The sequence below is a fragment of the Mus caroli genome, unplaced genomic scaffold, assembly GCF_978045245.1.
Source record: "Mus caroli unplaced genomic scaffold, Mus_caroli_1 scaffold_8, whole genome shotgun sequence".
Classification (NCBI taxonomy): domain Eukaryota; kingdom Metazoa; phylum Chordata; class Mammalia; order Rodentia; family Muridae; genus Mus; species Mus caroli.
In genome coordinates, this window is record NW_028227263.1 from 116200870 (window position 1) to 116212928 (window position 12059).

Here is a 12059-nt window from a genome sequence, read left to right on the forward strand (position 1 = left end):
TTTCCCTTTGCCTTCCTTGTAGGAGCTGGAGGGAGGGTGTGACGCAGGTTCCGCTTCCTACACCTCTCTTTTTCTTCCGGTCCTCTAGTGCTAAGCACCGTGCCTGGTGTTCGACTCCAGCTGAGGCTGCGGAAGGCAACAGTGATCATGGCGATGTTTGAGCAGATGAGAGCGAACGTGGGCAAGTTGCTCAAGGGTATCGACAGGTCTGAACTCCACTGGAGGGCGCTCTCTGGCCAAGCGGGGTGGAGAAGACGGGGAGCCAGCCAGGGGTGGCCAGGGCTCCACGCTCCTCCAGAGATGGAGTTTCTCCAAGTTTCTCTCCGTCCCTCAACTTTACCTTTTCTGCTGCCACAGACTCCCGGTGTCTTTTAGCCTCTTCCTTCTCTCCTTCTTGTGGATCATCCTACATAGTGTTCTCTGATGTCTATTTGGCCAGTGGGAACCGGAGGTGATGGAAACGGGAACCGGTCCTGCGTTCCTGGACGTAGGTTCCCATTCCATCCTGGCGACAACCCCTTTCAGCAGATAGTGACAGTAAGGAGCGATCAGGGCCTGGCCAGGTCAAGCCACGTATTGAGATAGGCAGGAGAGGATGGAACTGGATCAGAACGGGATCCAAGAGAAGGTGTTCAGGAAAACATACGTGCTGCAGAAACTGGCTGAGGTTGGAGGCATCCTAGACATGACCAGGGGCTCAAGTAGGGCTAGCTAGAGGCCCATGTTAGGAAAAACATTTACTGGAGGTTGTACAGTTGATCAGCTATCTAGGTAGTTCCAGTGGATGGGACTAAATTATTTTAAGATCGAATGAATGTGATAAAGCTTCCTATAGCTTTATTTAAAAAAAAAAATAGCAAAGGGAGGAATATCCCATGGCCAGAATAAAAGCTGTAGGAAGGAAGAGAGTGATTTCAGGTTAACAAATTACGATGGTCCCTAAGGACAAACCTCCGTTCTTCTCTTTGTTTACCCATGTCTGTCTGTCTGTGTAGTTATCTCCCTATCTCCTTTTTTTTGTTGTTGTTGTTTTGAGATTGGGTTTCTCTGTGTAGCCCTGGCTGTCCTGGAACTCTGTAGACCAGGCTGGCCTCGAACTCAGAAATCCGCCTGCCTCTGCCTCCCAAGTGCTTGGATTAAAGGCGTGCGCTACCACTGCTCGGCTCCCTTTTTCCTTTTGAGACAGGTTTTCACTATTAATCGCAGACTTCAAACTTGCAATCCTCCTGTCCTGCCTCAGCCTCCTAGGTGCTGGGATGAAAGGCGTGTAACCACTGTGCCAGGCTGTTCACCCATCTTGATGCCCTTCCAGGTACAATCCTGAGAACTTGGCTACCCTGGAGCGGTATGTGGAGACACAGGCCAAAGAGAATGCCTATGATCTGGAGGCCAACCTGGCCGTCCTGAAACTGTGAGTGTCTGTCCCCACCCTCATGCCAACAGCTGCCTAGCAGGAAGCCACTCTGGAGAGGGGCCTGGGGCAAGCTGCAGGATGGGACTTCTCTTCGGTGTTCTAGAAGGTCAGATTAGGAGTTTTTGTTTTGGTTTTGTCTTTAATCCATTCCAAAAACATACAAGATAAGTCAATAAACAGTTGTGTTGCTAGACAGATTATTGTAAATGAACATTCATTTTGTTAGTTTCACTGCCTCTTGGCTCACGTGCTTTGCCCCATCAAACCCCCAGCTTAGGTAATCGCTGTTGAGCCCTTATGGCCTGGCCTTGGGTCCCTTGAGTCAGCTTAGGTCAGGCCTGCTTGCTTTCGAGCTCCGCTGTAATCACATAGCACAAACTCTTCCGCACCAGGCGTCTTCCTCTCGGCCCTGGGTTGGTGGCAGCCTTTTTCCTTGTTTCTTTTGCCCATATTCATGAGTGTGTGTGTGTAGGGGCTGTGCGTGCACACATGCGAGTGGTAGCTTGAGGTTGATAGCAGGCACCAGTCATCCTTCCACCTTATTCATAGTCAAGGCCTCATTAAGCCCAGAATCCACCAACACAGCTTGTCTTGCTAACCAGCTTGCTCTTGGGATCCTCTCTTCACACCTCAGAGACCGAGTTCGAGACAGGCTGGCATGCCTACCTGGCATAAACATTTATTTTATTCTTCTTAATTCGTTTTCTTTTATGAGTGTGAGTTTAAGTGTGGAGGTCCAAGGACAACTCGAAGCAGTCAATCTCGCTTTCCACCATTTTGTTTTGTTAAGTCCTGCCACTCACGATGTAGACCGGGGTAGCTTTGAGACTAACGGTGTGGGGCACCATGTCCAGCACTTTCCACCTTTCTGAGTGTCTGCCTCTGAATGCTGATTGGCCTACACACTTCTAGAAGATCTGTTTCTCATCTCCCCGTGGCAGTGCTGGGCCTCCACCTATACTCACTAAAGCCTGTTTTTATGAGTCCAGGAGATTTAGCCTGGGTCAGTGAGTTTACACAGTGTTTATGCTGACTGAGCCATCTCCCTGGTCCTTTTTTGGTTTTGTTAATTAATTTTCAGCCAAGGTCCTGTAGTGGTCAGTGGATTTGAACTTACTATCAAGATGGCCTTGAACTCCTTGTCCTCCCAAGTGCTGGCAGTGTGAGTACACGCCATCCACACGCCATCGGGGTTGCCCTTCTCCGGGTCCCACCCAGCGTTTTACTGTACAGTTCAGGCTGGCCTGAAACTCGTGGGTTCGTCTGCTTCAGACTTACTCGTATTGTGATTACAAGCCTGTGCTGCCACACCTAGTTGCCCTCCAGTGCTTTCTTGGCACCGCCACACGCCAGCTGTATAGCTTAGTTTGTTTTGGTGTTTTGTTTTTTGAATCAAGGTCTCTCACTATGTAGTTGCTGGCTCTGGAACTTGCTATGGAAACCAGGCTGGCCTTGAACTCACAGAGGTCCACCTGCCTTTGCAGTCCGTATGAACCTGTTTATGTAGCCTTTAACGTTCACATCTATAAGAATGAGGATAATGTATTTTCCGGAGATGCTGGCTGCTCCTTGAGTGCTCAGTGTGTGCTAGCCTCTATTATAGGTTATGCCGGAGAAGGTTGGGGGCCCTAAACTAGGCAGCTTGGCTCCCACTCCAGGGACTGCTTCTAACTGTATCCATTTGTGAGTTATGCAACAGTGTCTAGAGCAGGGAAATGGACTCAGAGAAGTTAAAGTTACATAGAAGATACAGTTGGTGTTAGAACTCACACATTCCTAGTTTTCAAACCCCAGGCAAGGGGCACACACAGGCTATCATTTTATCCATTTGTATAAAAATAGCCCAGAGTGGCCTCAAGCTTGCAGTCTGCCTGGGTCCTGGGGGTGCAGGCATTTGCCTCTACAGCCAGCTTTGCGAGAGACCACCGCTGCTATGTGTCTTGTTGTCCTTCTCAGGTACCAGTTCAACCCAGCCTTCTTCCAGACCACAGTCACTGCCCAGATTCTGCTGAAAGCCCTCACCAACCTGCCCCACACTGACTTCACCCTGTGTAAGTGTATGATCGACCAGGCACATGTATCCATGCAGCATGCGAGGGCTGGGAAGCAGGCCAGGTGGAGGGCTCGGTGCACGCCTTACAAAACAAAGTGGCTGCTCGGTGCTCCTGTGTCTCGGCGCACGTGGGCTCGCACTTCTCCCCTTCCACCTATGGGTTCCAGGGATGCAGGTCCTTGGGCTTACACTGCATTTTTTTACCTGCTGGACCATTTTGTTGGCTCAGAGTTTTTGATTTATTTCTGTTCATGAACTTTGAGAAGGGGTCTTGCTCTATCATCCAAGCTGGAATTGATGCATAGCCCATACTGGGCTTGAACTCACGGAGCTCCGCTGCCTCTGTCTCCCAAGTGGTGGGTATTTTTTGTGGTGTTGAGGATGGGACCCAGACCCTCACACTGTGCTGTTGAACTACGCCCCTGATCCTAGTTCCCAGTTCTTTTGGGGGGGGAGGGGCACCATCTCCACTAGGAGATGGGTGGAGAGGGTTGAGCTAGTCCCATGGCTTCCTGCACTGTTTTCCTTAATGCATCATGATGCCAGCAAGAAGAGCGGCCCATCCGACAGATCTTGTACCTCGGGGACCTGCTGGAGACCTGCCACTTTCAAGCCTTCTGGGTAATGTCTCTGGGTGCCATCCCCACCCAGGCACGTTAGCACACACCTATACTTCTAAAAGATGGGCAGGGTTGGGGGGTGTGGGGAGGGCAAGAGAATCAGGAGCTAAATGTCACCCTCAGCTGCACAGGGAGTTTGAGGTCAGCCTGAGCTGCATGAGAACCTGTCTCAAACAAGCAAAGGCAGCAGTAGCCAAGTGGTCCCGGGCTCTGTGCTCAGGGCGTCTCCTCTTTGCATAGAGCCAGGATTGACCCGCGTGGCTGAGACTGACCTTGTCCCCTCCTTCTGAGCCCTTAGAAACGAACCCTCTCTTATCCACTCCGAGCTCTCTGCCTTTCCAGCCTTCACATGGACAGACACCCAGGGGAAAGCTAAGCTGGGTTGGTGGCCCTGTCCTGAGTACCAGAGCTTAGGAGGTGGAGGACAGAGCTCCAGGCCAGGGAGGTTAACAGCAATAGCTCCAAACCATCCGTAACTCCAGTTCTAGGGGACCCATGTTCTTCTGGCCTCCATGGACACTGGCCACACACTTGGTACACAGACATACATGCAGGCAAAACACCCATACACATTGTATATGTGCACTATGTGCATATATAGATATGGATATACGTGTGTGTTTTTTTTTTGTTTTTTTTTTTTGTTTGTTTTTTTTAGATTTATTTATTTATTATATGTAAGTACACTGTAGCTGTCTTCAGACACTCCAGAAGAGGGAGTCAGATCTCATTACGGATGGTTGTGAGCCACCATGTGGTTGCTGGGATTTGAACTCCTGACCTTTGGAAGAGCAGTCGGGTGCTCTTACCCACTGAGCCATCTCACCAGCCACGTGTGTGTTTTGTTTTATTGAAAAGGACCAGAGTTTGGCTCCAGCGCCCATGTTGGGCAGCCTTTTCTGGTCACCATGGGCACCCACTCACACATCCTCAAGCTCACACATAGATACACTCACATACACATAAATAAAGATATAATCTGCCTTGCCGGGCAGTGGTGGCGCACGCCTTTAATCCCAGCACTTGGGAGGCAGAGGCAGGTGGATTTTTGAGTTCTAGGCCAGCCTGGTCAACATAGTGAGTTCCAGGACAGCCAGGGCTACACAGAGGAACCCTGTCTGGAAAAAAACACACGCACACAAACCGCACCCAAAAAATATGTGTGTGTGTGTGTGTGTGTGTATGTGTATATATATATATATATATATATATATATATATATATATATATGTAATCTTGCCCTTTTTTTTTAATCTATTTATTATATGTAAGTACACTGTAGCGGCCTTCAGACACACCAGAAGAGGGCGTCAGATCTCGTTTCAGGTGGTTGTGAGCCACCATGTGGTTGCTGGGATTTGAACTCTGGACCTTCGGAAGAGCAGTCGGGTGCTCTTACCCACTGAGCCATCTCACCAACCCCAATCTTGCCCTTTTTAAAAAATATTTATTTACTTATTTTATGCATGTGAGTGCTCTATCTGCATGTACACCTGACTGCCAGAAGAGGGCATCAAATAACAGGTAGTTGAGAGCCACCTGTGGTTGCTGGGAATTGAACTCAGGACCTCTGAGTTAACCACTGAGCCATCTTTCCAGCCCAAAATCTTGCCTTCTAAAATAAATATTTAGGGGGCTGGAAAGATGGCTCAGCGGTTAAGAGCACTGACTGCTCTTCCCAGCACGTGGTGGCTCACAACCATCTGTAATGAGATCTGATGCCCTCTTCTGGTGTATCTGAGGAGAGCAATGGTGTACTCACATACTTAAAAATAATTATTTATAATAATACATAATAATAATACATAAATAATTCTTTTTTAAAAATAAATGTTTAGAAAAGAAGAGTTGGGGCCAACTTTGGCTATGTAACAAGACTATCCAAAACACAATAGCAAAAGAAAAAAAAAGAGGCAGCTGGGGTTTGGGGAGGATAGAAGCCTATAGATCTCAAAGGCCTCTGTCATACTAGGTCTGTAGTGAGCCTTTGCATCCCTACAGAGCTTGTCAGAACCTCTGGGACATGGTTCGAGTCCCTCCCCTGCTCCACCCAAGGCAAGGCTATAGAAATGACAGATAATCACATTCTGAAAACACTAAGAAATAATACAAAACAGATATCCCAAAAGTTCATGTTCAGTGTTCAGGCCAGGGGCTGTGGGTCTCCGTTCTCGGTGCCCCCCTCCCCTGGTGACATAAAAGCTGCTCTGCTTTGCTCACTGAGGGTTCTGTGGTACCCTCTGCTCAGCTTTCAGCACACACCATCTCCTGCTAGACCCGCAGTGACCTTGGCCTTCAGGTGTCCCGTTTCCCGTGCAGACAAGGCCATGGGCTTCCGGGAGCGTCGCTCTCATAAGTCTCCTCCCACCTTAATGGCTTCCACCAAAGTGAGGCCCTTCTTCCTCCCGCTCTTGTTCTTGTTTGTTTGGTTGGTTTTTTGTTTTGGGGGGTTTTTTATTTTTTATTTTTTTTTTGAGACAGGGTTTCTCTGTGTAGCCCTGGCTGTCCTGGAACTCACTCTGTAGACCAAGCTGGCCTCGAACTCAGAAATCCACCTGCGTCTCCCTCCCAAGTGCTGGGATCAAAGGCGTGCGCCACCACCGCCCAGCTTTCCCGCTCTTGTTTAAGGGAGTTTTGCTGAGAGTAAAAACCTGGAGGGGTGAAGGATGAGCTGCAAAGAGGAGACTTCCAGGCACAAAGCAGCACAAAGGGCCTGAGGTAGGCAGGTCTAGTGAGGAGACCCTTGTGGCTGAAGGAGATGGAGGCAATGGAGAGTGTACAGGTGACCTGCCTAGGGTGTGTGTGTGTGTGTGTGTGTGTGTGTGTGTGTGTGTGTGTGTACACATTTACCTTCTGTGATTTGGTTGTTGGATTTCCCAGCCAGGCAGAGGCAGGTGGTTTTTCAGGGCCAGTTCCAGGACTGCTAGGGCCACACAGAGAAACCTTGTCTTAAACCAGAGACAGGGACAGGCAGGCAGGCAGGGAGAGGCAGGATCTCCTCACCCAGATTGCTCACACCTGCCGACCCAGAACTTTCAATCCTCCTGTCTCAGCCTCCACCACGTCAGCACTCTGACTGGTTAATGCTGAGTGATGGTGCTCGTGTTAATACTGGGGCATCCCTTCTTCCACAGCAAGCCCTGGATGAGAACATGGACCTTCTGGAAGGCATAACTGGCTTTGAAGACTCTGTCCGAAAATGTGAGTCCTGGGAGCCTGGGTTCCCGAGGGGTTGAGGCAGTGTAGACCTGGGAGAAGGGGGATTAAAAATGAGGCAGACCGGGGCCTCGTGCCATAGCCAGTTTTATTTAGAGCATCAGTTTATATTCTGAAAGTTGTTAAGCATGGTCATATGAGCAAAGTTCCCAAAGTTCAAGCCATATACAGCCCCGAGGCTAGATAACGCTGCGCTTGGAAGTGTTTTTTGAATAACAGAAGCAGCTGTGTGTGATCTGGAGCAAGCCCTTGCTGTTTACTGCACCTGCGGGGAACACAAGAGCCCTCAGAATTCTCTCACAGCTACGTCCCTGGATCACGTGCCAGCGGCCTCTGACTGTCTTTGTTTTGATTCTCACAGTTATCTGCCATGTGGTGGGCATCACGTACCAGCACATCGACCGCTGGCTGCTGGCCGAGATGCTCGGAGACCTGACTGGTGAGGCCTGGTGCTGTTTCTTTCAGTCTGAGAGGAAAAGGTGGTTGGGGCATGGGGCCTCAGCCAGCTCAGGGGAACCCACCGCACCTTTCCGAGGTTGTTACCTGCCCCAGAGTGTGGGTGAGGGTTTGGTATAGGATGTTGCCTTCTGTATCTCCATGAGTTCAAGGCCAGCCTTGGCTATGTAGTGAGACACTGCCTGGAAAACACGCTGACCAGGTGTAATGCTATCCTCCTGGAATTCCAGTTATAGGAAGCTGCAGCAAGAAGATTGTTTGGAATTCCAGGCCAGCCTGGGCTATAGCATGAGCCTCTGCACCAACCAGTTAACACATGTCAGCACATGTCAGACAGTGGTCCTGATGCTGACCTTGGCAGTGAATAGGAGAGCTCAGGCCTTTTTCACGGATGGAGCGAAGTGGAAGCATCTGCACCTTGTAGTTGGTGTTGCCAAGGGTAGTGAGGCTGCTTCAGAGGGACGGCGTTTGGCCTCTAGAGGAAAGCCAGTGTGGCCATCCTGCAGCAGGGGCCTGCCTGTCTTGTGTGCTGTGCCTGTGTGCCCTGGAAGCACAACAGTGTGATGCCAGGTGAGAAGGCAGCTTTCCTTCTGGTCACATACACATCTCTGGAGAACTTCCGTGGTCTGTCCTCTGGTGACAGGACATAGGACGGCTCTGAGAAGGCCTGGCCTTGATTGCAATGATGTTCTTTTTTTTTTTTTTTTTTTGGTTTTTCGAGACAGGGTTTCTCTGTATAGCCCTGGCTGTCCTGGAACTCACTTTGTAGACCAGGCTGGCCTCGAACTCAGAAATCCGCCTGCCTCTGCCTCCCGAGTGCTGGGATTAAAGGCGTGCGCCACCACGCCCGGCGCAATGATGTTCTTAAAGGTCCTTCCAAACCAAAACCCTCAGCACTTGAGTTTGCAAAAAGTGGTACAGTGCCAGAGAGAGGTTGGGCAGTCGTGACCACCTCCTGCTTGATGCGGAAGAAGGTTTGTGGGTCCCAGCACCCATGGTGGGCGGTCACAGGTGCCAAGAATTCCATGCACTTTCTCGCCCTGGGAGCACCTGCAGACATTCACATTTGCACACCATTGCTCTCCTCAGACACACCAGAAGAGGGCATCAGATCCCATTACAGATGGTTGTGAGCCAGCCACCATGTGGTTGCTGGGAATTGAACTCAGAACCTCTGGAAGAGCAGTCAGTGCTCTTATTCGCTGATCTCCCCAGCCCTAAATAAATGTTTTGTCTTGTTTTTGTTTTTTTAAAAAATAAATAAATACAAAATATTGTTAAGACACTGAGGGAACCTGTGCCCGGAGGCACAAATTCTATAGTCCTGGTACCTGGGAGACAGTCAGGAGTGTTAGGAGTCTATGTCATGGTGAGTCCAAGCCAGCCGGGACTGCATGAAATCCTGTCTCCAAAAACAAAAACCTACAGAAAAACCCCTATGTGACTAGGAGAAAGAGGCTAGTGCGCCCTCTGGTGGCCAAGTGGAGACTGAGCCCCAGAATGCTGGCTTTGCCCTAGAGGGTCTTTTCTTCCAAGTCCTGCTGCTGTCCAGGCAGGAGTTGCCTAGAGCAGTTGGCAAAGGGGGCTTGGCCTGCTTAGCCCCGATTCCTCTGCCTCCAAAGCCCCTAGTGTTAGGGTTCAGGCCACCAACACCTCCGCCCATGTCCCCTGCAGACAACCAGCTGAAGGTGTGGATGAGCAAGTACGGCTGGAGCGCCGACGAGTCAGGGCAGGTCTTCATCTGCAGCCAGGAAGAGAGCATTAAGCCCAAGAACATCGTGGAGAAGATTGACTTTGACAGTAAGTGGCCTGGGGCCGCAGACTGTAGGGAAGACACAGTGTCCTGGTCACAGAGCAGTGCTGGGTGTGCAAAGCACAAGGCAGAGCCTGTATTCCTGGACTGGGAACTGTGCCAGATTCCACCGACCCATCCAGGTTGCTGGCCCAGGGAGAGACAGTGAGGGATGCTGAGTAGCCTCCTCTGCTGGATGTGAGCCTTCCATGTTCTCTCTCTCTCTCTCTCTCTCTCTCTCTCTCTCCCTCCCACCCTCTGCCCTGGCATTCCCCTAGACCAGACTGGCCTCAAACTCTACCTACCTCTCCCCCCCCCCCCCCCCGAGTGCTGGAATTAAAGACTTGTCCACTCAGGGCTGTGGCTCTCGATGAGTCATTTGGTCCCACCATAAGGTAGTTGCTCTTGTTCTAACTTGGAAACTATTAGAAATGGCACAGTGCCTGCCTCCTGGGAGGTTAAGTGTGAAGGGAGATCGTGCAGGGAGAGCCAGGCACAGAGTGAAAGGCAGTGACAGCCCTTCCTGTCACATTTTGAATAAACAGACTTATCCCAAAAGAGGAAAAAGTGGGTGTGGTGTCTTTGATCTCAGGAGTCAGGAGTCTCAAGGCCAGCCTGGCCTACCTATAAGCTACTGTCTTTAAATAAGTAGTAACAAAGATTTTTAAAGTGACACAGGCATTTAGCTAGGTGCCCTGCTTCATCCTTCTCTCAGAGCAAGTGACCTGAAGTGGGGAAGGACAGAGACACGCCTCCTGCTAGGGCTCCTTCTCCCAACTTTGGCTCTGTTGAGGGCCACCAGCTGGTCACTGGCCAAGCTGAGCAGCAGTGAGCTCTGTCACTTCCCACTGGGTGCTCTGACCTCTACAGAAAGTGTCCACCATGCTTGGGTCTCAGAAGTCCACACAGTTCTGTCTGCAATGGAGAGCTGCCAGACTGGTCAAGCTCTTTAACTCCGTAATTCTGTACAATAGATGGCTGTATAGGCAGACAGGGAAACTGAGGCACAGCGCTATCACCATATCCAAGACCACTAAACAGGACAGCACCAGACTACCTTTGTAGTGACTGTGACCTGGCCCTGAAGGACAGCGGCTCCCTGGGAGGTGGCTCTTCCTCTCTTCACAAATTCACCCAGTTTCTTCCTTCTCAACAGGTGTATCCAGCATCATGGCCTCCTCCCAGTAACCCAGTGTGCATTAATAAAGATCTGTTCACTCCGCCCTGTCGTCTCTTGCCTGTGCCCTCAGCCAGCTTGTGGCCCAAGCTGGGGCCCTTCCCTCTTCTCGGGCGTCCCCCATGCCACTTCCTCCTTTGTCCCACCCTGCTGCCTTTCCCTGCCCCTCCTCTTTTGACCTGTGAGTCAGTGCAGGATAGGGTAGGCTGAGGCCAGTGAATGGCCTTGGGAGGTGCCGCCCTGGGGCCCTGGGCTCCTCAGAGAGTGGAGAGCAGAGCATGTTCTTGTCTTTGACAAGTCACCTGCTTCTGGGAAGGAGAGCTTAGTGCTTCCTTGTCTGGCAGGGGTGACAGCCTGCACTTGGGAGGTGCAGGTAGGAAGATCGGGATCAGAAGCCACCCTCAGCACTAGGCTCTGTCTTTGTCTTTAAAGGGGGTGGCGCACGCCTTTAATCCCAGCACTCGGGAGGCAGAGGCAGGCGGATTTCTGAGTTCGAGGCCAGCCTGGTCTACAGAGTGAGTTCCAGGACAGCCAGGGCTACACAGAGAAGCCCTGTCTCAAAAAAAAAAGTGGGGGTGGGGGCCTGAGGGGCTTATTAGTCCATAAGCTTTCTGCTGCTCTAATAAAAAGCTGTGGCGAAGCACTTGTAACCCCTCCCACTGGGGAGCCTCTTTAACCACACTGCTGAGCTCGGAGTTCAGCAGGGAGCCCTGATTTAATTGGTGCTAAAGCTATATTCAGTGTGGTTCGGTTCTGAGCATCACAACACACGTGTAACCGCAGTCTTTGGGAGGTTGAGCCCCACGTGTACCACACTGGACGACTTGAAGTGCTTTGCTCTGTTCCTCTAACAGCCCTTAGCTGCTGCTTTTCAGTAATCCAAAACTCCTTGATTCGCCAGAGAAACAGAGATGAGGAGGCGGGAAGCATTCATCTTGGGCTCGGATGATCTGTTGTCCAGGTTGTTGGCCTTTCTGGAGGTTAGAGAGGTTACCAGACTGACACCTTGTCAGCTGTCCTCCCAGCCACCCAGTCCATGTCACACCCAAGATATTCCAGGTATTCTGGCCAAGTGACCTTGAACAGGTGATTTCAGTGTGCACAGGGTCAGGGGTGAGGTCAGTGGAGATAAGTGACCCAGTAAATGTGCAGCCACTCCCATCTCCCTTGGGGCCTGTTCTGTCATGCCAGGGAATGGACTGCTGGCGTGTTCCTCCCTCCCTGAAGTCAGCACTCATTCCTCCCGAGGATCCTGGCCCAGGGAACCAGGGTGGGGCACACACCCTTTGCTCTGGCCTTTAGACCTACCCTACCGGAGCCAGCACCCGGAA

General features: G+C 50.9%; 1 protein-coding gene across 1 annotated transcript; it reads left to right on the forward strand.

Annotated features, from left to right (window-relative positions):
* The first annotated feature begins 14 nt into the window (after nucleotides 1-14).
* Eif3k (eukaryotic translation initiation factor 3 subunit K) lies at nucleotides 15-10773 on the forward strand. Its single transcript, XM_021167165.2, has 8 exons — nucleotides 15-206; nucleotides 1313-1411; nucleotides 3371-3491; nucleotides 4014-4088; nucleotides 7222-7288; nucleotides 7665-7742; nucleotides 9434-9559; nucleotides 10708-10773. Exons 1-8 carry the CDS (start codon nucleotides 148-150, stop codon nucleotides 10737-10739), a joined length of 657 nt encoding a protein of 218 aa, XP_021022824.1. The 5' UTR covers nucleotides 15-147; the 3' UTR covers nucleotides 10740-10773.
* Nucleotides 10774-12059: the final 1286 nt, after the last annotated feature.

What these genes read in the sequence shown, in the direction of transcription:
- Eif3k (XM_021167165.2), top strand. Translation starts at nt 148, where the DNA reads ATGGCGATGTTTGAGCAGATGAGAGCGAACGTGGGCAAGTTGCTCAAG. An exon ending in GCCACTTTCAAGCCTTCTGG is followed by an intron (nt 4,089 to 7,221) that starts GTAATGTCTCTG and finishes CTTCTTCCACAG; the next exon opens with CAAGCCCTGGATGAGAACAT. An exon ending in GATGCTCGGAGACCTGACTG is followed by an intron (nt 7,743 to 9,433) that starts GTGAGGCCTGGT and finishes TGTCCCCTGCAG; the next exon opens with ACAACCAGCTGAAGGTGTGG.